This window comes from Tasmannia lanceolata, unplaced genomic scaffold (genome assembly GCF_043159265.1).
Source record: "Tasmannia lanceolata isolate RefF3 unplaced genomic scaffold, GAP_Taslan_0.1 ptg000015l, whole genome shotgun sequence".
Taxonomy (NCBI): Eukaryota; Viridiplantae; Streptophyta; class Magnoliopsida; order Canellales; family Winteraceae; genus Tasmannia; species Tasmannia lanceolata.
Genome location: NW_027518692.1, coordinates 58,041,070 through 58,066,934, shown reverse-complemented (window position 1 = coordinate 58,066,934; position 25,865 = coordinate 58,041,070). Strand labels below are relative to the sequence as shown.

General features: G+C 37.9%; 2 protein-coding genes across 7 annotated transcripts; one reads left to right on the top strand and one right to left on the bottom strand.

Moving 5' to 3' along the window:
* Window positions 1-513: 513 nt before the first annotated feature.
* Window positions 514-3,264, bottom strand: LOC143846238 (peroxidase 72-like). The gene is made up of 4 exons (XM_077354666.1): window positions 2,985-3,264; window positions 1,808-1,999; window positions 1,447-1,612; window positions 514-1,133 (listed from the first exon to the last, which is right to left on the bottom strand). The coding sequence occupies exons 1-4, from the start codon at window positions 3,192-3,194 to the stop codon at window positions 718-720; spliced, it is 984 nt and encodes a 327-aa protein (XP_077210781.1). The 5' UTR covers window positions 3,195-3,264; the 3' UTR covers window positions 514-717.
* An 11,658-nt stretch (window positions 3,265-14,922) lies between these two features.
* Window positions 14,923-25,322, top strand: LOC143892659 (uncharacterized). 6 transcript variants are annotated; one of them, XR_013255566.1, is made up of 8 exons: window positions 14,924-15,449; window positions 16,394-16,536; window positions 18,965-19,236; window positions 21,642-21,796; window positions 22,521-22,783; window positions 23,632-23,694; window positions 24,213-24,332; window positions 24,439-24,578. XR_013255566.1 is itself a non-coding variant. In XM_077397433.1 (8 exons), exons 1-8 carry the CDS (start codon window positions 15,203-15,205, stop codon window positions 24,534-24,536), a joined length of 1,302 nt encoding a protein of 433 aa, XP_077253548.1. In that variant the 5' UTR covers window positions 14,924-15,202; the 3' UTR covers window positions 24,537-24,669. The 6 variants fall into 6 exon arrangements, 4 of the variants coding, with proteins under 4 accessions (XP_077253549.1, XP_077253548.1, XP_077253547.1 ...); XM_077397433.1 differs by having other exon boundaries at window positions 24,213-24,273; window positions 24,439-24,669; XR_013255567.1 differs by lacking the exon at window positions 23,632-23,694 and having other exon boundaries at window positions 14,923-15,449.
* Window positions 25,323-25,865: the final 543 nt, after the last annotated feature.

The following is a 25,865-nucleotide window of genomic DNA, read 5'->3' as shown; positions in this document are numbered from 1 at the left end:
TGGCAAAGTATTGTTGTCCTTGTAAATGCCTCGTAGAGTAGTGGTAAATGTTATTTGGTTGTCTCTAAATGGCGAATGCTGAAAAGGTATAAAATGTTGCATGTGGTTACATGTAAATGTCGAATGCTGAAAAAGCATAAAATGTGGCATCTTCTCACTTGACCGCAGTCCAACATACCAGGGAGTATTCGGGCACTTCACTCCAAAATGACATCCAAACAAAGCATTAGGCTGACCTGTACAACCAAACCGAGCTAAATAACATATAACCATGGTTTAAAATTTCGGTTTCGGTAACCATTTCGGACCCCACCGAAAACCGAAATTTCAGCGAAATCCGAAATTTCGTAACACTTCTTTTTTTAATAAATAATGGCATTTAATGGAAATTTCGGACCGAAATTACCGAAATTCGGTAAATGGCGAAAAAGGAAATTTCGGTAAATTCCGGTTCGGTCTCCACAGAAATCTGAAATTTCGGTCGAAATTTGAAACCATGCATATAACACCACGTTTTCAAGAGACTCAATCAAATTAGAAGAAAAGTACCCAACAAGGCATACAATAATAACAACCCAAATATCAAAGAAAACAAGATATTCTCTTCTACAAGAAAAATAAAGGTGAAGAAGAAGAAGAGCACACTCTACATGCATTGCTTATTATTATTATTTTTAGTATTATTTCGTCTCTCAATAATCTCCATTGATCAAACACTTAGTAAGTGTTAATCCTCCTGCAATTCTTCCTAATTTCCCCTCCGGAGCCCGTCAATGGAGAGATATTCCCCATCTTAATCATGGATTTGGCAAATTGATTGACAAAAAGCTCGTTGTTCTCCGCGTATGTCTTCACTAACTTCATCGTCTTTTCGCCTTTTGTAAAGAGGATTTGATCAGAACTTAAAAGTCCCTTTGCCTCTATAATGTTCTTGAAGTAGTCATTATCGAATTTTGTAGGGGTAACAAAGTCCAAGGGGAAGAGATTGTTGTCCCCACCGGATCTCGGGCAGCTAGACCGGAGCTGGGCAGCGTAGGATTGGTAAAGAGTGTAGTCGGGCTGCCCATTGCCCGTCTGGCTGTAGAGCCTTTGCCTGAAGCTGGTGCATCTCGAAAGCCCTATGGTGTGGCTTCCTGTATATGGCAAGGATAAGAATGTTAGCACCCCATGCGCACGTTAGAATTGTTCACTGTATTAAAGGCTTTACATGTGGGAAATGATACTTCCACACCCTATTCCAGCATTTCCAATCCCTATTGTTTGCAATCTCCTGACAAATTGACAATGACTTTATGTGCAGGAAAAGTCAAATAAAAGTGGTGCAAATGCAGTCCTTTTTTCCAGAAAACATCTTTTCTTGAAATTATGAGAATGCGGTTCCCTCTCTGCATGATATCGTTGGAAGAAAAATGAAAAAAAATAAACGGATAAGATTGGTGCGTTCACCTGAGAGTGCAACGAGATCGACGGTGTCGAGCCCCTGGAGCTTGAATTTAGTAATGATTGTCTGGAGGGTATTGTTTGGAGCTGGAATGTTGTTGTTTGAGCCACTCAAGCTTGCACCCGTCGAGTCTCTCCTTCCAAGTGGGACCTCCCAGCTAGGACCACCAGCCTAAAGGCACAATTAACACACCAAGATGTAAGAACTGGTCATTAGTAGGGGCATATAGATAATTTCACAAAATGGAACCTAAAAATCTACTTTATGAACATGGTTATTTAAGTAAGGGTATTTTAGTCATGTTCTAAGACGAGCTATGAATGGTGATTAGGAAAATGTTGTGGCTTGTGGCTTGTGGGTTCTCACCAGAACTGTAGAATCTCTTGCAGCGAGGGCGAGAATATCAGCACAAGAGACCGTGTAAGGGCATTCCTTTTCTATTGCTGATTTTATCTCGTCGATGACGTCAAACCCTCGAACCGAATTCGAGTTTGGGTTCGACCGTTTCTCGCTGATTATAGTTCCGGTGCTGTCTAGCAGCAACGAAGCATCACAACCCTGCAAATCAAACTACATTTCAGTAAAGAGAAATCCAAGAATTTTGTCCTATTGTTGAATGAAAGAAGCAAAGGAATTAGGGCACTTTGGTTAATCTAGAACATAGGGTTGTAAGAATTAGTCAATTATTAGGCAGCCTCGAGGTGAGGGTATTTCTGTCATTCAAAAAAATGGGATTAAACTGATGAGGGTATTTTGGTCATTTCGAAAAGAAGAAGTAAAACGAACTGGAAGCCGTCAAACAACCTAAATGCAGTTGACTGATGTCAATTACTTCGTAAACTACAAAACAAGAGAAGGGTATTTCGATAAGAACGTGATATCATAATAACCATGTTTTAATATTTGCACTAACTCATCTTGGGAACAATAAGAGGTTATTAGAGTTCCCAAAAAACTCTCACAGCCAATTAAAAAGATGAGACAAGCTGGGTCTGTGCAATTATTAAAACATAGTAGTGCTGATATCATTTCCCTTTTGAAAAAGGTAAATGATATACTCTCCCTTTTTTCTTCCTTGGGGCAGCCCATCATTGTGTAAATGAGTAGTCATAAATACACCAGAGGGGACTGTCGAAGGGAAGAAAAGGGGGGAGAATATATCACTTCAAAGGCTCCATTCCTCGAAGAGAGACAATATCGAAAAGGGACACTTTAGTCCCTTTCGTGACCGCCTCTAACAATGATATACAAGAAAGAAGGATGGGTAACATGGACAAAAAAAACTTTCTAATACCCAAAATGCCCCTAGAAAGAGGAAAACTAGCTTTAGACTAAGATGTGCAGTTGCATCCCAAACAAATTTGGTCGGAGACGTTCAAAACAGTTATCCGTTTCTATGAGTCTTGCGTTTGTGAGGTGCATATGCGGAACTTTTAGTCTTCAGCTAGCATTCCTCAAAAATAAGAAAGATGTAAGTATCAAACCAAGGGATTGAAACTTGAAAATATCAATTTCCTCTTTTGAAAAATGAAGAGCAGAGGACCTTGACAAAACAGTCATGGAAATGGAGCCTAAGCAAAGAAGCAGCCATTCGTGCTTCTGTGGCCACAGCTTTCGCAACTACTGACTGAACAATCTCTTGAGCTTTCGGACATGAATGGTCGTAAAATTGTGGGTAAAGGTAGTGAGAATAGCAAAGAGGAGCAGAAAAAAGCATTGAAAAAACCAGAATAACACTCATGGAGAAAGCCATCTTCGTATGCTTTTCTCCTCTCCTCTCTATCTCTCTCTTTCTTTCTAAAGGTTCTTATGATGAAAGATGGGCTTGGGTTGTGTATTTATAGGAAAGAAGCTAAGGAGAAAAGAGGTGGAGATGTGTATGAAGAGAGGGAAGATAAATAAATGGTAGTTGGTGCTGTGCGGTTTCTAACTGCTCCTCCAAGGTCACGAGGACAATTATCAAATTACTAAGAATAACATTCTTTCTTTAGTGCCATTTCAAAAAAAAAAAAAACATTCTTTCTTTAGTTGGTACTCTCTAGCTTGCTTCTTGCTATTTTCCACCAAGCAGGATTTAAGACTATGAATTGCTGAACTTGACCAAATTGCCCTCATTTGTGATATGGAATTAAAACATGGGACCCAACTACAAAAAAGAATCCTAGGACATGATTACCATTAGGGTGCATTTATGCCAGAATAGGGAATCAGTATCCGAATCCGTTTCCGCCAATTTCCTGTCGCTTGGTTGTAACAAGTGGGCAGAAGGAGGCACTCCTGCCAGAATTTTAGGCGCAATATTAGACGGAATTTATTACAACTGGGGTGAAAACAAGATATGACAAAATCTGCAAGATTGGAGAAGATACAAGATACCGAAATTTTTTCAAAAATAACTAAATAAGATACAGAAAAATATGCAAGAAAATCCCTCTCTCTCTCTCTCTCTCTCTCTCTCTCTCTCATGGTCCTGAGTGGTGGCCTACCAAGGTATGGGACTGGGTGGGACTCAGCCAGGTATGGGACATGTTTAAAGGGCCTTGCCTAGCGTGTTAACGTTCCATCAGCTATGGAGCTTTTGGCGTATCGGTATGGTACCTAATTTTGGTATCGGAGCAGCCACCACGTCCCGTGTTCGAGTCATGGAAGGGGTGACCTGTGAAAAGGGCTACTTGGAAAAAGGCTGGAGTGAAAGCCGTCACAGAGTGGACCGCCGAGGACGGCGGATTCAAAAGCGTGGTGATATGTTACAGTCCTTAGTGGGGGTCTGCCTAGGTATGGGACTGGGTGGGACCCCGCCTGGTATGAGACAGGTTTAAATGGCCTTGCCTAACGCATTTCATCAACTCTGGGGCTTTTGGCGTATAGGTAAGGGACCTAACACACACACACACACACACACACACACTCTTTCTATGTAAAATAAGATCGTGTTTTTTCAGCAAAAACAAGATACATAAAATTTTACAATGATTCAGAACATTGTTTCCAAATATGAGAGCTTACTTCACTAAATCCTCTCCTAGGCCTATTTTTTCAGCAAAACAAGATGTGGGACTTCTCCAATCTATCCAGAGAGTTTTCTCATAATAGAAAGAAATACATAATACAAAGCGGGAAGGTCGTAACATGAGAAAAAGCAAGAAAGGAGTTCTCATTCAATTAATTGGTTTAGAGACGACCCATGAAGAACCTGCATTGGAGCCAGGAGTTGAAGAATTTGCTTGACCGATTCAAATATGTCTTTTCCAGAACCCCAAGGGTTACCGTTAGTACAATCACAAGATCACAAGGTCCCACTTCACAATTACAGCAAGCCAACGTTTCTACGGCCTTATCTGTACCAACAATATCAAAAGAATAAGATCGAGAAGAAAGTTTGAACCATGTTCGAGGACGACATCATTCTACCAAGTCGAAGCTCCTACTCCTCCCCAGTCTTACTATTCAAGAAACGTGATGGAACTTGGTGTTTCTAAATCTACTATCGATCATGGATCGGGGGTTTTTTTTTGTTTTTGTTTTACGAAATCGATCTAAAAGATACAGAAAAATCTGCAAGCTCAAAACAAGATTCATGTGAAGAAATTGTGATTCTAGCACATGGGTATGGCAAATATTAGAGTTTCTAGGAAAATTTTGTTCCCCACTTGACTGGAAATTTTTCCGACGATTCGAAACTCTCAAGAGAGATAAGAACATCTGAGAAAGCATCTATTTTTCCTTGTTATTTTCATGTTTGTTTTTATTATTGTAATCCCTAAATTCCATTGCTCAACTAAATGATAGAATTAGTATTAAGATTCCCTTTGAAGAGGGAATCAGAATATGAAAGGAATCTGATGTTCAGTAAGATTCCTGATTCCGACAAAGGGTTTGTTCAGTTGTGCGGAATAGACGGGAATAAGTAGTCAACAGAGAGGAGATAAGCATTGAATTTGCCTGAAATTTACCTTGAAGAATAGTAATAAGTAGTTGATTGTGAACCTCGTAGAGTGGTAGTTGGGGGTGTCATTACCAATATAAGCAGAGAAGAGAAAGAGGGGGGAGAGGTAAGAGAGAAAAAGCAGCATTCCCAAAAAATCCAAGCAAAATCCCACTTTTTGTAGATTTTGGCTCGGATATCATGAGGGGACAAGGGTGACATATCGCTGGACATACAATTATTAGTCAAGAGACTCCAAAGGATGTCTCCTAGGATTTCAATGCTATATTGGCAACCAAACAAAGGTTTTAATGATGTGGCACCCAAATGCCAATCAAAACCCCTAAGCCATACCGACTTTTGTGCAACCAAACACACCAAGATTTCGAGCGATGATTTAGTAGGGCATAATAGGACGAGGCTTACCCAGTATGGTGCAGTTGGCCCACATTTGATCAAAGAAAAAATTTTCACCTGCTCAATGCACATTGGGGGCTTTTATAAACTAAAAACAACGAATTTGGGCAGCTAAAGATAGATTAGCAAGTATATGATGAAATCGAAGGGTTAGGGTTTATCGCAGTTCAGGAAGACAAAGTGGAAATTTTCTTCCAAGTGGTAAATATTGGGAGGAGGGCATTTTGGTGATTTTCCATGTGCAGTGCAGTTCACGCAAATAACTTGGTAAGAGTACATGGCCCCGTTGATACTTGACAGCTAGTGATTTGATGTCCTTTTTTGTAATCTAACAAAGATTGTCCTTTTTATGTAGGCCTCACTCTAGCCTGAGGACCAATTTCTGATGTATTGTCGGCCCAAATCTTCCCTTCTCGGAGGGCTTAATGACATATTCCCCGCCCTTTGTTTTTTGTACTTGGGAGAGTCCCGTCTAGGGTAAACGAGTAATGTTACTTTCTAGTGTTTGTGTGTGGTGGGAGCGTGCGTGGGTGTGTGTTGGCGCGGAGGGGGGTATGTCACTTTCTAGTGGGCCCCACCATGGGCGTGCCACTACAATCACAACCATCAGATCATTGGACAATATTAGATCTGGGGGATCGAGGACTGGTTAATCAGCTTATATTTTCTTTTCTCAGATAAAAAGCCCTATTCGTTTAAGATTATACGAACCGATTGTGAGTCCAAAACCAATTATTGGACTGAAAATTAAACGTAATTTTCAGTCTAATAATTGGTTTCGGACTCCCGATAGTTTGCCATAATTTTCAGTCCAATAATTGGTTTCGGACTCCCGATAGTTTGCCATAATTTTCAGTCCAATAATTGGTTTCGGACTCCCGATAGTTTGCCATAATCTTAAACAAACGGGCTAAAGCAATTCTAACATCCGAATGGTGATACGCTCACAAGAGCAAATCAGTCATTTTATATGTAGCCAGGAAAATAAATAACGACACACTTGTTTTAGTGTTGTCCCAAATATTCTCCCTAACGTTGCCATGTGTACCAAATTGGAGTTTTTTGTCGTTTTATTAACAAAATATGGATACTGCTGTTGTTATGCAACTCAATGTGGTGGGATGTCAGGACCATCAATGAAAGAGGTGCGTCTTCCTATTTCCAAGGACGGCATAGTGGGTCCCACCTTTGATTGATTGAATCGTCCACTTTATAGACCATACTTTGAATCTCTGGTGGCCTGAAAAAAACAGTTCAATCATCCAAAGCTAGATTGGTATTGTGCGGACATCAGAATTGATTAATGTATACAATTTTCCTGCCATACAAGATCAACAGAATGCCCATAAAGTGAACGGTTCAGATCAATCGAAGCTGGCTCTTTATTGTATTGCAAGGAAAGGATCCTGGTTCCTCCCTCGCGAAGCGATCCTCTATACTATGGATTTATGGATTTAAGGTGGCTAGAGTCGCTAGAAGCTAGGCAATGACATTAAATATTATTACCTGACGAGGCATTCCTCATATAATTATTACGGAAAATGATATTTCCACCCTCTTTTCCAACACACAAGAGTTTAATCACTTTTACAATGTACCTGTCCCGGGTGTTTTGCCTAATTTTAGGGGACTTACGCCAAACCACTAATATATTTTAGCATTGTTGGGCTGTGTAGCGCGTAGAGCTTTCTTATCCACATTAGCTTTGGAATATTAGGTGATGACCATACTACGTACTGAAATAGATTGTTTTTTTTAGGTAGAAAGCTACCAAAAAGGATTGCGTTGAGAGAACTGCTCCAATAAAGAGAAATCTTCTGGGTTCTCTTTTGACTAAGTAAGCGTGTGGGTCCAGCTGCACTCAACATTTACTCACGCTTTCACATTCCCAGCATTCATAGAAAAACATAGTCAGATTATCTATGTTGACAAACATGTGTAGGGTCTTATGTCATTGTCCTCATGGCAATAAGTAATAAGGAATAATGCATCTCTACGAATTTGAATGAAAGAAATGCGACTCGGGCTTAACTCGGTTGAGCCTCATTTTCTGACTCGGACATGTTGATATGGTAACTCAGTTGTGCCTCGTTCTTTTTTTAGATTTCTGGGCTTGTATTTGTTCCCCTACATCTTTTCAGTCTTGGGTTTTGCTCCTCTTTTTTAATATAATCTTATCATTTTAAAAAAAAGGCAATCTATCATTCCTATACATAAAATATAATTAAGAAAAGTTTATCATGCAGTCTGAAAATAACAAAAATATTACTAAAGAATGAAAAAAAGAAAGAAAAAAAGTCAGAGGCAGAAAACAATAAGAAAGGGGAAAATTCTCGTTTTGGAGATTGTGTTTAGGTTACACCTGCTCCAATAATACATGCATGTGATCCTGTCTAGCTATCCCCCCCAATCGGTTCCATTTTTCTAACTCCAACCAACAACTCAAGGGAGAGAGACTTTCATAAGAAAATTAGTAGCTTGCATGGAGAACAAGTAAACCGATCACGTAAGGACGAAACATTGGTCAAGAAGGGTTCCACGCTAATATGGAATCGAGGGTCTCGATTTGTTGAAACGATTAAAGTCAAAGCATGAAAAGTGTGTAGAAGTTGAAAGCCTACGTCAACGCATGTACCACGTTAAATCAGGATTGACTAATTACCTGAGTAGTTCGCTCGTAGAAAATTACTGAACGAGTCGTTAACAGCAAAACATTCTTAACTAAGCCATCTTAAGCCAACCCAAAATTAAATCTGGTTGGCTTTTGCCAACCTATGCCAACCTAACCCAACCCAACCCGAGGAAATGCTAATTCAACCTGAGCAAAAATCGGGTTGAACCCTACAGGTTTAGGCTGGGCCCGACCCAAGTTGCACCCCTAATCAGAATAAATGGTAAAGTCTTTATGGGAGTTTACTATTAAATAGGGAGATAAGAGCATCCCAAAATCTTGACATTTATAGGACCCACCCTTAGTGGTGGGAATTGTTCGTCAAGTGGGCCCCTCAAATGTGCACGGTGTGAATAAATGGGAAAGTCTTAATGGGAGTTTACTATTTAATGAGGGGATAAGAGCTTCCCAAAATCTTGACATTCATAGAGCCCACCCTAAGTAACGTTCGAGAGATTGAGATACAGGTTATATCGGAAAGATACGGAGATAATTTTGCTAGAGAAATAGTTGGCGCTAAAAGGAGTGCCATTGTGGGGGCGGAGGCACATATAGCATGAGGGGGCCATGCCCCATGACTTGCAAAATTCTTTCTATACTGCATGGATGTACGTGCATGCTTTAGTTAGTTTAGTGGCATGGTCCCCCAATGACCAATGCATCTAAGTGTAAATTAGTCCGGCACCCCCAAGTGTAAATTCCTGGCTCCGATCAGGCTGACTCCGGATTGGCATACATGCTATGGTAGCGATGTCTATACACTGCTGTTGGGTGTCCCAAATAATCAAAATGGGTGGATATATCACATCCCAAACCCAAATTAGACTGATTTCCGCACTATCATATTTTGATAATGGCATGAATCACATTATTATTTTACACTTTTTAACCAGCTGATAATGCTTGTTGCGATTTCAAGCTACCTAGCTTCCAACTATAGACGTGTAAAACACAGTGATTCATCCTGTTATGAAAAAAAGTCGTGCAGATATCAGCACTATATCAAAGAAGTGAGAAAACCCGTGGGATGCACAGAGCGTTATAGAAAAATTGAATGTAACATTAAGGATAGATGAGAAGGTGCATTACAACAAAATATTCATATAAAATCTCATTTAAATCTTACGTCGCATCCATAAATTCCTTCTCTAATCATATTTGTTTCCCCGTCTAAAAACAGCAAATAATCAGGCCAAACGTCCCACTATATAGGCGAAAAATCAAAGAGATTTCCCAAAATCTCCTTTTTTAAGTTTAAACGGTTCTTTACAAAACACCTAGCGGGGCTGGTCGTATAATGTTTGTCTGATGGGCCTTTCTATGGATGGGCTCACTAGAAGGTTCTAATCCTGAGATTTGAATAAAACCATTGTTTCTTTATTTTCTTAACATATATTCAATGGCCACAAATCAAAGGGTTATGATTGCCTAATAAGTGAATTTTAATTAACTGGCCATCTATAATAAATGGGAAACTCTTTATGGAAGTTTACTATTAGAGGAAGTCTAAACTGAAGGGAGCCCTTGCAAAAAAGAGGTGAAAGGCTCTCCTATTTGCTACGCATCACCATCATGCATTACTAACGGCGGAAAAGTCAAGCATGATGGTGATGTGCAGTGAATGGGGAACCCTTTCACCTCTTTTTTGCAAGGGCTCCCTTCAGTCTAAAATTCCTCTTACTTTTCTTATTAAATGGGGAGGTAAGAGGCCGGAATGTGAATAAATGGAAAAGTCTTAATGGGAGTTTACTATTTAATGAGGAGATTGAGAGATTCCCAAAATTTTGACATTCATAAAGCACACCCTTAGTTACGTTGGAGAGATTGAGATAAGGACTTTCTTTAACCGGAAAGGTAGGGAGATAATTTTGCTAGAGAAATAGTTGGCATTGAAAAGGAGTGAAATGAATTGTGTGGAAAGGAAAGGTGAGAAATAGTTGGCACTACCATTTTGTATAATTGCACTACCGCATCTTGTCTTTTATTATTTGAACAGTTGCCAAAGGTTATCAGAGTTCCCAAACAAGCACTCAGAAGTTTATTAAAAAGGAAAAGCCAAACTGATTTTGTGCAATTATAAAAACATGGTAGTGCAGTAGCCAACAAATTTTATACCCATTATTGTACTAAAAAATAGGGATAAAATTACGTTTCAGAAAAGAAGTTGAATGTACGTGTGCCATCAGAGAAAAAGTTGATTGAAATTCAATGAAATGAGAAAAAGTTGAAAAGCTTGCAAACCAACATGATAGGAATCAAAGAAGTGGGTGTGTGTATTTATAGGAGTTGAGGCGAGGATAAATTTAGAAACAAAAATCAAAAGGGAAACCGAATTAAATGGGACGTTTTAATTCTATATTTAAACAAGGATGCTCATTTCCGTTCAGATGATTTTAGAAACCAAAACGTTTTTTCTGGAAAGGAATTTCTACTATATTTTCGTGAGAGTGGAGATTAAGTGGGGAGGATTCTTTACTAAATAAGAAGAAATTATATGATGGGTAGCCATACAAACCCGTATTTTTTAAAAAGTAAGGTACTGGCCCACTCCATCGGATTATCCAAACCGTCCAATTGTTAGGCCACAACATAAGTAGATTGTGCCCCAAAAATTATTTCCATAGAATGTTCCTAACCCTTTGATCTACAGTGGAACTGCACATTTTGGAAACTTAAATAGATCGAAGGATTAGGATCATCCTGTGGAAATGTTTTTTGGGGCGCAACCTAATTATGCTGTGGCCCGAGAAATGGATGTTTTGGATCATCCTAGGAGTGGGCTGTACAGTACTTTAAAAAAAAAAAATACGGGTTTCTAGGGCCACCCATAGTATAATTTCTATGGGTGGCAAGAGCTAAGTTAGATTTTTTTTATTACCTTTCCCCGTGAGGATTATATTGCTCGAGTGATCTTGTATGCTTATTTCTGCTTGCCCTTTATTTCTGTTTGTGATGTCTGTTATCTTGGCCCCATGACTGCCTTGGTCATGGTCTTTTTCTTTAGTAATAAAAAGCCACCAGTTCCAAAAAAAAAAAAAAAAAACAACTGGGGAAAAAAGTGATTTTTGGAAAGGGGAAAAGGAAAATTGTCTTTTCGTGTTTTAAAGCAAAAAAAAGGATGTATTTAGGCAAATTTCAAGGGTAAAAAAACAGAGTTAGGCTTTTAGAAATGGAAAATAAAAAGAGATGGTATTTCAGCAAATTTCAACCTGTCCTAATTTTTTTTTGAAAAGGGCAACAGAATATATATATGTGTGTGTGTAAAAACAGAACCGAGGTGGTCCTGAAGGAACAAAGATAATACAAAGATAGCAGTGCAATAACAACCTGTCCTAATTTGTTCTCACATTATGGGAGAATTACTCTCGGGTTGCCTTTGGATTACAGGAATCCATAAGCGGAATCTAAATTATATTCTAATTCCTATTCCGATCCTCCCTTAAATGGAATGAAAAAATAAAAAAAAGAATTTTAATTCTAAAAAAGTCTAATAAAACTTCTGTCCGGTCTGGGGAGGAATTGGAATACCACTCGAAGGCGAGAAACAAATTCTAGCATTTCCGCCGGTGTGTCACTTCCACCCCATTAATTCCATTCTTTTTTACCCAAACAGTAGAATCAGGAAGAATTGTGTTACGTGCCTAATTTGGTTGTAACACAAATAAACGAAAAGAAAATAGAAATGAGGGGGAGAGAGGTTGATTAGAGACAACCGGACCTCCTAACCACTGGATTTGAGACGAGTCATGACTCTCCTAGAACAAAGTTTCATTTGCTGTAAATTTTCTCTTCTTATACCATTTCATTGAAATAAAGAAATTAAATACAAACACAAAGGTGATAAAACTTGAGCTACCCATTTTCTCCCAAGCCATAACTAAATAAAAATTACATGCATAACTAAATAGAAACTACATTCTAACCCACCCCACATACATCATAAGAAAATATACATAACAAATTGGTATCAGGTCCCTATTCCCAGGTGTGCCTGATTCCTGATGTCGAAGTGAACCCTGAATATAAAGAGGAAAAAAAAGAAATGATTTATTCATCCCCTTTTCTTTCCTAGACCACACCCTAGGCCGTAGCCTAAAAAAAATCCAGAGACGTGTAAAATACGGTGATTCGTCCTGTTATAGAAAAAGAGTCGTGCAGATATCAACACGATATCATACAAGTGAGAAAACCCGTGCCGTGCGATATGCGTTATAGAAAAATTGAATGAAACAGTAAGGATAGATGAGAAGGTGCATTACAACAAAATGTTCATATAAAATCTCATTTAAATCCTACGTGCCATCCATAAATTCCTTCTCTAATCAGATTCGTTCCCCCCAACGGCCGACTAAAAACAGCAAATAATCAGGCCAAACGCCCAGCTAAATCGGCCAAAAAATCAGCATAAAAGCCTCTTTCTACAAAACAAGGGATTTGCTAGGGCATTTCCCCTGCATGATAGAGTAGCCACATAGCCATGCATCAATATTCAATCTCACTAGAAGGTTCAAACGCTAAGATTTGAATAAAACCATTGTTCCTTTATTTTCTTACCATAGATTTAATGGCCACAAATCAAAGGGTCATGATTGCCTAATAACTGGATTTTGATACACTGACCATCTATAACACCGAGCACTCACAGTAAATTTTCACTCTTCGATCTCTATCTACGCACTCTAAAGCTTACTAAAACGGGCCCAACGTAGGCATTAAGTTGGGCCCGACCCTATTCAATCTTTGAATCGAGGGTTCATAATATAAGAGTCTTTATGCTAGTTTACTATTAAGTGAGCCCCGGCTGGAATCATCAAGTGAGGCCCCTCAAATGTGTGTGCATGCTTGTGAATAAATGGGAAAGTCTTAATGGGAGTTTACTATTTAATGAGGAGATAAGAGCTTCCCAAAATCTTGACATTCATAGAGCACACTCTTACTTACGTCTGAGAGATTGACATAAGGAAGGACTTTTTTTTAAACGAGAAGATACAACAAACATGCTATGGGTTTTCAAGGTTGTATTCTTTGCCCTGGAATTAGATGATTAGAAGATTTGTGGCTAATTCATGATGGTTGTATTCTGTTTTAAGATGTTTTAAGATGTTCTTTGTAAAAATCATATTTGATTGGCTTTCAAACACATCGTGGTTTGCAATTCCTGATTCCCTAATTTTCTGGATTGTTCCTTCTCATTCCATCGAGCTCCATTGACATCTGATTTTTCAAGAGATCCTTTAGCCTTTGAGATTTGGCAAAGAAGACGTGGTTTTCATTTCAAAAAGAAATTTTGCTGGAAGCTTGCATATTCTATGAATAAACAAAAAGTCAAAGATGCTTTTGCTTTGTGTTTAAAATTTGGAGGGAAGATTCAAATTAAAGTTCTCCCCCTCTTTCTTTGAAACCTAAAATCAATTGCATGAATGAGGACTTGAACCCAAGACCTTGAAGTGTGTGTGATTGTTGTGCTCTCTAAACCAAGGCAAAATAAATAGTCCCACATAAGAACTTGTGAGAAATCTTCTCATCTATATAAGATGGAGAGTTGGAGAAATGCTTGAGCCTTCAAGGGGCTTTAGAATTTGTTGGGTTCTGGGCTTTTAGAAGAGCACACGCCCATGCGTAAAAAACACGCACGCATCGCCGGGCCATGGCCCGTGGTCTGAGGTCCTGGGTTTAGGTTTACAATAAAAGTATCTTTTTATAATAAAAAGGTTTTAACTTTTTAATCCCTCACGTGTTTGAGATTGACACTCCTTCAAGAGAGCAAACCGCTTCCGAAAATCTCCCTGTGATATTGTTTATAATCATTCGTCCATCCCATTATCCCTCTATAAATCCTCTTTCTACAAAACAATGGATTTGCTAAGGCATTTCCCTGCATGAGAGAGTAGCCACACATAGCCACATAGCTGGCTGGTCGTATAATGTTTGTTTCATGTGCCTTTCTATGGATGGGTCATGCATCAAATTTCAATCTCACTAGAAGGTTTAAACCCTGAGATTTCAATAGATAAAACCATTGTTTCTTTATTTTCTCACCATAGATTTAATGGCCACAAATCAAAATGTTACGACTGCCTAATAACTGGATTTCGATTCACTGAGCATCTATAACAAGGAGCACTTCAGGTCATTTTTCACTCTTCTCTCTATCTACCCTCTCTGAAGCTTCCTAAAACGTAGGCATTAAAATAGGATGATCCCCACCATCCGATCTATAGAGATTTCCATAGTATGCAGTTTCTCCATTGATCGGAGGGCCTAGATCATCCTATGAAAATGATTTTTCGAGGCACAACCTATTTACGTTGTGCCCCATCAAATGGACGGTTTGGATCATCCTATTGGGGGAATTTATCACTGCCCTTAGGCCGATGACAGATAGAAGCTCACTCAGTCACTCTTGATTCCGTGCACGTGCCACGAAGCAACAACTCCGTGGTAAATTCCCAATGATTTGTACAGAAGGCCATTTTCGTCATTTCATCATTTAGCTTCGTTTTGCACGCAGTAGAGGGATTTGGGTAAATCCACTCTGCTTCTTCTCCATTGAAGGGCTTCGTTAGGGTTTCCAAATACCTGCTGCAACTATCAACGAAAAACAGTAAAAACCAGCATTCAGATCCGAAAACCTAATCGATAAACCCTAAAATGCGGGATTCAGCAACGAGATCTGAATCTCCAACAGAGATCTAAACCTTAGAATCACGGAATCAGTCTCAAAGTGCAGGGATTTAATACCCTAGAAATGGGGAAAACCACCACTGGATTGATCTCTTTACAGAAAAAATGGCTTTTTTTGCTGCTTGTCATCTTTTCAATCTCTACGGCCATTGCTTTCGTTATCAAATACGCATTCGATTCTTGCCATCCACTTTCAGAAGCCATGGCCGATCAGATTCCGTTCTCAACGAATGGTGGAAGCTTCGAGAATCCTCTCGATTTTATGAGGTCGAAGCTCGTACTCCTTGTTTCTCATGAGCTTTCTCTTTCAGGTATTTTCGATAATTTTTTCATTTTTTCATATATTTTTTTTTGCATTCCGAGTTCTTTAATTTAGGCAATGTTATCTTTTAGGTCATGTTTGGACTGCAAGAAAACCATTTCTGATGGAAAATTTTTCTAGGAAAAATATTTTCTCCCCAAAATTTAGAGTGGATTGGTATCAATTGTGGTTAATTTAGAGAGATATTATCATAAATTGAAGGAGGAACTTCTAGAAATATTTTTCTTTTCAAACTTTTAGCTATGTTTGGACTGCAAGAATAAACATTTCTGATGGAAAATTTTCTTGGAAGAATATTTTCTCTCCAAAATTTAGAGTGGATTGGTATCAATTGTGGTTAACTTAGAGAGATGTTATTATAAATTGAAGGTAAAATTTGAATAGGGTGTAAGAAAAAGTAGGAACTTGTAGAAATACTTTTTCCTTTTCAAACTTTTCCAGAAAATCTTGGAATATAAACAGGGCCTTAGTGTGTTTATTTTCTAATGTTACTTCAAGTACGGACTTTCCAAATGAGAATTTCAGTGGATTTTCCATCTTTAAAAGATCTACAACTGGTTTCGTTGTCGTCTCTTTAATTTCTTGAAATCTCTTTCCCTGGCTTATATTCTGATGCCATGGATATTTTTAATGCTTTGCGCATCTATTTTTCTATTCATGCCGACAACAATAATTGTGTGAATTTGTGAAAAAAAAATCAAAATCTGGACGTGATTCGGTATTAGCAATTGTATGTCATATGAGTATTTTCTTCTAGCAATTTTGAAGGAAATTAAATCCATTGATGAACCCTTTCTTTCTTGACTGATCTTGCAATTTTGAAGGAAATTAAATCCATTGATGGACCCCTTTCTTTCTTGACTGGTTAAATGTCTAGAATCCTAAATAATTTTCTACATCAGTAGCATACATGAGTAGGGTATCTCTTTGCAGGGGGGCCACTATTGTTGATGGAATTAGCATTTCTACTGAGAAGTGTTGGTGCCCGCGTGGTATGGATTACTAACCAAAAGCCAATAGAAACTAATGAAGTTATATACAGTTTGGAGCATAGAATGTTGGACCGAGGAGTACAGGTGCTTTACTTCTCTTGTTTTCAACTACTGGCTATTCTCTTTGGATTGAAGAAGTTTATTAAATTCTCCACTTTAGTTGACATTTATATGGACATAGAAGTCTACTGAGTAAAATTCAAGCAATTTTTTTTTTTGAAGAACAATATTAGCCATAAACTCTTTGGAATTATAGGAGGTTATTGTAAATGAACTTTATTTGAGCTGGAGTTTAGTGATTTTTCCTTTTATTTTTTGTAACAAGTGAAAGTTTATTGGGTCGACCCAATATCCTTGAAGACTGACGGATTTCAGAAGGAAGATATGGGGATGGGGTAAATTAGCGGAAGGGTATGAAGGGGACATTCTTCAGTTGGAGACATGGCTACTCCAAACCAGTGGTATGACGAGTGAATTGAAAGTTCATAGAATAGCAGAAAAGGAGGTGCTGATCATCCCACCAGAGGAGGCGGATCTGGCAGAGTTTATGAACAAATGTTCAGGAAGCGGAGGGTCAACTTTAACTCAAATGAAACCTTGTGGTGCGAAATTCCTTGGAGAGCTATCAGCTTCATGGTCGGTGAATGGTCTCCCTCCACAGGCTTGGATGGTGGAAAATTTCCATCTGGCAGGGAGCAAAGTTGGGAGGGTTTTGGCCACACAGAAGGATCCTGCAAAGCAGGTAATGGATACCAAGAATGCAAGATCTTAATTTCAACTTCCATTGAAATACCGGAGAATCAGAAGCTTCCAGTGATGATAGAGGAGTTGGTGTATTGGATATCCATGAGAAATTTGAAATTGATCCCTCCTTTATCAGAGGTGAGGGAAGTCTTGCAGCAGTCCAGGGTTCCCGTAAGCCAATTTGCAGCGGTCGAAATAGCCTCGAGCTCCTCCGGCGGTGGTGGAAACTCTCCTCCAGTGCATGCTAGCGTAGATGTATGCAGAATAGACAATGAAAGGGCGCATAATAGTCTGTTGGCGCGCGTTACCGTTTCAGTAGGGATTCAAAATTGGAATTTCCCGCCAATGGTAGACACCTGTCCACCATGCCAGCTACCTCGATGATAGATGTCGTGTGTGTGTGTGTGGCGGGGGGGGGGGGGGGGGGGTGGGGGGGGGGTCGTTAGAGGAAAAAAGACTCCATTTTCCATCTGCATTAGAAGAAGCCTTTGAAAACTCTCTCGTGAGAAGGAAGAAGAGAAAGAAGAAGAGGAGTTCGAACGAATCGCATCAGTTTGAACCTATGTCTAGGTAATTTCTCGGCAAGGGAAAATCTTGGGATATTTTATTTTTTTCAGGTTTATATTGGGAAAAACGGTAAAATAAAATTATTTAAAAATACTAAATACAAAATATATACACTTTTTTTTTAATGGCAGCAAATTTAATTAAAAAGACCGAGATGGTCAAAAGCAACTTTATTTCTAATTTTCCTTAAAAAAGAAAGCAGATACATAAATAGAAGCAAAAAAAATATGCAACAAGAGGAAATTAACTATTCAAGGAGGATAGAAATCATAAAGGGCCAAAGCTTCCTTTTCAACTCCTTCTTTAGCAAGTCTATCAGCCACCCCATTAGCGGAGCGGCGCGACACACGTGCTGGAAGACAATGGACGAGGTCCCTACACTCTGTTAACCCGAAATTAGGGTTAGGTCGAAGGTTTTGGGATTTATTTCTTAAAATCACGATTTTAGAGTGAAGGAGAAGGTGGGGAAATTATTTTTTAATCCAAGTCGCGGATTTATTGCGATAACTCACAATAAAATCACGAGAAAATAAAAAATATTGCTAGAAATTGAAAATATCGTGAGAAATTTGTGATAAATTTGTATTTTTATCGTTTAATCAAAATCACGCTAAATTTTCCCGAGAATTTCAATTTCTCGCCGATTTTTGTGACATAGGTTTGAAACTTTGAATCAGTCAAGCATAGTGCATGCGATGCGCTTGAGGGCATTACTTACATCGAGGAAGGAGAATGATTATAATGAGGATAACATCGACAGCTTACCATTTTTAATGATTGAATTGATATTTGTCATTTAATGTTTGCAACTTTGAGAATTGATATGATTTTGTGTCTTTTATTATTTGTTAATATTATTATCTAATATGCATAGATTTGGACGAGAAATATATGATTAGTATGTGACAAGTTTTCTAGCAAGCAATTCCTATTGTGATATTGAATATATGATACAATTCGATTCCAATTTTCAAAAGATTGTGTATAATTTGTCATTGAAGCATGTGTGATTACTGACAATTGTGCATTGGGAACTCTGGGTTCTCTTTCTAACTTCAATTTTATCCAATGTGGCTTTTCTGACCATGCTAAACCAACTATCACATTAACATCATTTTTTCCAATTCGTTAAGGCTTAAATAGTCATTAGAATGTCATCATTGTATCTACCTACTAATAATGTCTGTTCATACCTTTTTAGGTCTTTTCTGCGAAGGGTCAAGAAGCATTGGATACAGCTCTTAAAGCTGATTTGGTTGTTTTAAACACAGCTGTTGCTGGGAAGTGGCTGGATGCTGTTCTCAAGGAAAATGTTCCTCGTGTTCTTCCAAAGGTTTTATGGTGGATTCATGAAATGCGAGGGCATTACTTCAAAGTGGAATATGTTAAGCACCTCCCTTTTGTTGCAGGTGCCATGATTGATTCACATACAACAGCAGAGTACTGGAAGAATAGAACTCGAGAACGTTTAGGGTATGCCTCGAGTATCTTAACCTTGCTCCATGTTTGCATTTTGTCATCCCTTCCTAGCATCTTGTTTCCCCATATACAAATTATGAACTTGGATGGTTTTATATTGTCCTTGAGGTTTCCACTTTCATGGTAAGTCCATGTTTGTGTGCTTTTGATATTTTTTCTTTTTTTGAATGGTAATTCCATGTTTGTGTGCTTTTGATATTACCTGATGTAGAACTTAAAGTTTTCTGCTCTCCACATGTCCTAGTATCTTTTAACTATCATAAGTAGCAGTCCCTTGAGGAGATACCAATTATGTGGTTAACCACCTAAAATGAGGTATTGGATACACAATGTGTGTATCCTAATGCATAACAGTTGTTGGCTGCATTGTTTTGAAAATCTTATGATTTACTATTCAAATCAAATCTTATGGATTTCGATTTGAATCCCATGATTGAATCATAATTTGTATTAATCTTGTGGTTTTCAATTGAATCCTATGATTTGATCATGCGATTTATACTAATTAAGTTTTATATACAATAAAATGTGATTTTCTTTCGAAATACCTCTTTTCCTTCTGCATTAGAAGAAGCCTTCGAAAACCCTCTCGTGAGAAGAAGACAGACAGAGGAGTGAGACTCCTAGGTGACCCTTATGAACTCAAACACTTGATAATGTGGTGCTATTGATAAGCAATCTAAGTACACACCACAGCATTTGATGATGTCAAGCCAAATGGACAATCACATATCCAAGAGTCCAGTGTAATATAATAGTATCTCTCTCAAACACATGTTAAACATCAGTCTAGCTGTTTTCCCAACAGTGCTTCTGTCAGTCACATCAATTATGGCCATAGGTATCACTAAATCTTATCTTCCTAACATATTAAAAGGTTGTTGAGGGGCAAGGTTCACCTAGGAGTCTCACTCTCTTATAATTCTAGCATGCAGGTTAGGTCTCATTAACTCAAGGCATCTATTTCATATAAGGAATCAAGGTGGCTTACCATCTCCACAAAATTAGCTTGATCCCGTTCTTTGAGGTAGATCTTGTTTTGCAAGTAGCAGACCAACTTGTCAGCTGTCATCAATTAATTACACGATTAATTGTCCTATTTCAAAAACATTTATCAATACCAGCATGCAATGTGAGTGATAACAACTCATGGATAAAGCAAAATATAACCACAAATATGAATCTGCATAAAGAATATCCTTGAAAAAATGATTGAAAGGCCACACAATGTATAACCTCACATCTTAGAAATCTTAATTTATAAACAACTGCCACCCTGTTTTACACTAGCTAGAGGTTCGTTGGATGCAAAATTCTTGCATTTATTGGTTTCACAGTGGAATAGGAAGACAACTATTTTCCACAGAGCCATGATCTATTGAAAATATCAAGTTCATGATAGTTGTTATAAGACAAGAGAAATAGAGGTGGTTATACATCACTCCACTAAACTGTACTAAGTAGATAGAACCAACTAAACCTCACTAAAGTTTAATATGAATTTAGAATTAATACCCTTTGATGGCCTGAGGAAGAATATAGGGAAATAAACATCTAAACATTTGCGGATATATCCGTTCACAATTTGGTCTATGAAAAGGTATAACACTCCATTTGGTGGGTTAAGGTGATTTCTCGGTGCCCTTGGATAATAGCTTGACAGCGAATACGATGGTGGATGGTCTTGCAGGAGGGAGTGAAAAGAGATAATCTGACTATTGGTAACTCAATCCCGTTGTAGACTCTGTATAAGCTTCTAAGCTTCTTTCGGTACCTTTTATTAGATTTTGTGATCTATTAAAATTTTGTTTTGGTCACATCCCTTCATGTTTAATGTACTTATAATTTTTCTGCAATAAAATTTCTGTCATGCTAGAATAAAAATTATTCTTGGATTAGATAGCTTGTCTAAGAATATAATCATGTACCAGGAGGATCTAATATATGCAACTTCCCAACTAGTGGGACATTTGATGTTACATTTTTTATTTTTATGAAAATCAAAGTTTTTTTTATTTCCAGAGTTTGTTGAAGTTATCCATGATAAAGATGAGGTTATTCTATGGAGCTGTGCCAAGACAATGAGGATTATAAATGAACCTACATCACCCAGACACAATGAACCTACATCCATGGTTAGCGTGGTTACCTACCTTCCTATGTTCATATACACAATACACCATGGGTATATATAATATATACACATACATGTGATACTCATGCATAAATTTCTTTCAATTGTATCGACTTTGCCGTTTATTTCTTTGAGAAATGTTTTCCATTTGGCTGTCCTTTCTATGCTATCTTGATTTTAATGTAATTTAGTATCTAATTTTCACTTTTTTTTTTCCTTGTCCCTGCTGCTATAGTAATTTATCTTCAATGCATGCACTTTGCAGGATCAGGATGCCTCAGACCTATGTTGTGCATTTAGGGAATAGCAAAGAATTAATGGAAGTAGCTGAAGATAATGTAGCCAGAAGGGTTCTTCGTGAGCATGTGAGGGAGTCCTTTGGAGTGCGGAATGAAGATCTTGTTTTTGCCATCATAAACAGTATGCATTTTCCACTTATTAGATGTTTTGTTGGTTCTGGGGCACCATGCTGTAGCCATGAGTAGTGAAGTATTCCTCATTTGTTAGAGGAATGATAGATTGATGGGCGCCCTTGCAACAGCCAGCTACAAGGGTGTCCCCATTGGTCCATTCTAAGAAAGTGCACTAATAATGGAACAAAAAATCATGGAAATGACTTTAAGAAATATAAAATTAAATGAACCATAAATGCCCTTTGTTGAAAAGGACCAATGAGAGGGCCCTTTTATATGGTTTTTACAAGGACGCCCTTCATTCTATCATTCTTCTATTCGTCAATTTAAAAAGCTCTTTCAAATGTGTACTTCCAAGTCTAGATAAATACTACTTGTTGGTTTTCTGAGGAAGCACAAACAAAAACAGCCATTTCCTTCGAGGTTTTTACATTGTGGTGGTTTCTATGCCGAAACACGTTTAACATTGGCATTAGATTATCTACGTTAAATGGGCTTATGGAGAATATTCACCATGGTCATTAATGTCAGATAATAGATTCAATATATTCTTTTTCCCTATTTTTGGTTCGAACTTTTTTCCTGAAATGACTTATAAACCCTCTTTGCATCTTCTATAGTTGATAGGAGATGGGGATTTTGTACTTTCCTTTTGTCCTATTCAATATTTTTGTCTTTGCAAACTTCAATTTATGTGTTGTTTGAGCACTAAGCATTAGATAAAACTGCAGGTGTTTCACGTGGGAAAGGACAGGATTTATTTCTCCGTTCCTTTCACGAAAGTCTGCAGTTAATCCGAGATAAAAAGCTAAAGGTTCCATCAATGCATGCAGTGATAGTTGGAAGTGACATGAATGCTCAGACCAAGTTTGAAACAGAACTTCGCAGCTTTGTGTCAGAGAATAGAATTCAGGATCATGTTCACTTTGTCAATAAATCCCTTAATGTTGCTCCCTATTTGGCTGCAATTGACGTACTCGTCCAAAATTCTCAGGTAGTTTCTGTGTTTCTGTAATTTGAGCTGCAAGTGAAATGATATTTTATTCTTCTGTGTTCTTTGATCAAAACCTAATTTTCCAGTTGATATTGTTTGGTTCTTTCTCCCCATCTCTGTGTGTGCCCTTGGAATTAAATTTGTTTCTCGTTTTGATTCTTTTGAATATTGTTTGGTTGTTCTGGGAACATGGACCTGTCATAAGGTTGATTTTTCCTAGCCAACCTCATTGGCCATATACAGTTGTTTTTTGCCTGTAACCACAATTTATTCACTCTAAGTACAATTTACTGTATTAATTCTAAAAGATGTAAGCCTGCAATGGATTTTTGTCAGAAACAAACGGATCCCAGTTCTGAGCTACAATAAACTACTAACCTAAAGATTCATGCTGAGATAGGAAACACCCTCTGAGATTATCATAGTATTCCCTATGCATTTGGGCTCTTTTTATACACTATTTAGGAATGTTTTGAACACTGGAATGGCTGATAATTATTCCCATATGACTGAAGTGGTTGTTTGTTTACACAAATACACATTTGTTTTAGTTGATGGCACATAAACAGCCTTTTGATGCTTCCTTGCAACATTTATTACCGTTATATGATTGTCATATTGAGCTGTATTCATCAGAACCTACTTTGGCATTCCAATTATTTAATTTCTATGGTTATTGCACTTAAAACCTCTCTTTTCTTCCTCGGATCTGAACATTATAAATTTCCTAAAAATTGTAGCATGAATTCGCATTTGTCAACATAGATGTGACAGAGAAATCTTAAATGTTGATATTTAAAAAGTATAATATCCCTGCCAAAGGTTAACCCCTTTCATTCCCCATTTAGGCCCGAGGAGAATGTTTTGGGAGGATAACCATTGAAGCTATGGCATTTCAGCTGCCTGTTTTGGTAAGCATTTCTGAACATTTGCAAAGTGATGCGAGATTTTAAACTAAATATATGACATGCTTTTTTTGGTAAATGTTATGTTTGTTGTGCTCTACGGTCAATGTTAACTCTCTTTTTTTAATGGTGGAAAAAAATTCCATTCCTTCCTTGCATGCATTTGTTATTCCTTCTCTATTTCTTATTGGACATAAATTTGAATTAATTTCAAACTGTATATAAGACATGCTCTTTTTGGTAAATGTTATGTTTGTTATGCTATACGGTCAATGTTAACTCGCATGTTCCTTCTCTAATTCTTATTGTAAACAAATTTGAATTTTATTTCAGGCTTGTTAATCATCTCAATTAGCTACTAAAAGGTCTCGGTTGCACATCTTGGATCCCTTTACTTTTTAACTGTTTCAATTTATGGTTAGATGTTTCATTAAATAAAAAAAATCTTTTAAATAGTTTCCAAGGAAGTTTTATGATTATTAGGGACTCTTGTTCGTTGGTTACATTTTGTCATGTTTGTTCAGGAAGGAACATATTCGAAGGGAAACTCTTCCAAAATTCCCTGCTGGTCCACAGATCTGCCATGTTAGTAATAGGTTTTGAAGCCACTTCAGATAAACATGCTTTTGATTGAATTGGAACAAGTATAATTTCTTTCTTTTGATTGAAATTGAACGTGCATCAATGGGTCTTTGAGCCTTGGGTTCTTGAGCTTTTCTTATTAGTAACATCTTTACTGAAAAAAATCAGGGAACGGAGGCTGGTGGGACCACCGAAATTGTTGTCAATGGATCTACAGGTCTGTTGCATCCTGTGGGAAAAGAAGGTGTCCATCCCCTTGCGAATAACATTGTGAAACTTGCTACCCATGTCGAGCGAAGGCTGACAATGGGAAGAAAAGGCTACCAGAGGGTGAAAGAGAGGTTTATGGAGCATCACATGGCAAGTAGAATTGCTCGGGTTCTAAAGGAAGTGTTGAAGCAGCAAAAGGTGAGAGGCCACTCTCTTTCTTGAGATTTCTTTGCTCCCGACCTGGAAAATTGTCCGTGCGTTTTTGGAAACGGTTAGCGTTCTTGGCAACAGAAGTGCGAGTATTGCGTAATTGGGTTTCGTATACTCTCCAAATCTTCTTTTGTACCATCTCTCTTTTTCTTGAGTGCTCCATGCATCTTCCTAGTTTGAAAGGTAGCCGCATTTTCTGTACATATCTGACATTTTACTCAAGAGTTGCCTTTCATCCCCGTTCTTGGCTCTGCAAACATCACCACCGTTGGATCTCCATGATTTTAAGCCTATTGCCCATCAGACCAGTCACGACTGGCGCGTGTGCCACTTGTACAAGAGTGGAGAACCACATTTTTGTACTGTAATTCGTGCTATATCCCAGATTCTTTAAGGTTTCGTTTGGATGCATGCAATTCAATTGGAAGCGTAATTCAATCTTTAGTACAAATAGGTTGCAGTTGAAACAGATATACATGTAAATTTATTTACATTATTTGGAGGGCATCAGAAGTTCTGTGGATATCTATTTACAATTTTATACTCTGTTTGGGGAAAGTCCTTAATTTTACTGAAACCTTATGTATTGTTGTTTAACAAAATGAGTAAACAATTCCCATAGATTATGTGGACCTATTGTGACTATCTATGCAAATATCATATTTTGGAAGAATTTTTAAACTGATGAAGATCATTTATGTTTTCAGAGCCTTCTATAGATCTTGGTTTCAAAACATTGCATAAATCTAGTCTAGATATTTGTTCAGAACTAGTCCTTAATTCTCTGTGCAGACATCCATAACCTCTTTCTTCATAGAGAAATACATGCAACAGTTGTGGGTTATATTTAAGACTTTTTCAAGTAAGACAGGGCATAGCACCTGGTCTTCCTGTATGATATAATGCGACTAGGGTGCAATTTGGGTCGGGTTGTGTCGAGCTTTTGCTACAAAATAAATTGAAATAAACCCTAACGGGCCTAACCCAATCTGATTTTATGGTAAAGGCTCATCCCGAAATACCCAAAAACGATCCGAGTTGCACCCCAAAGTTGCTCCATTTTGTAATGTTGACGAAAGTCTATCCACTCCATCAGCAACCCTAACTTATTAGGAATCATTTGACATTTAAACAGGTTAAAAATCAATAGCATTTTAAGCCATGAAGTATTGTTT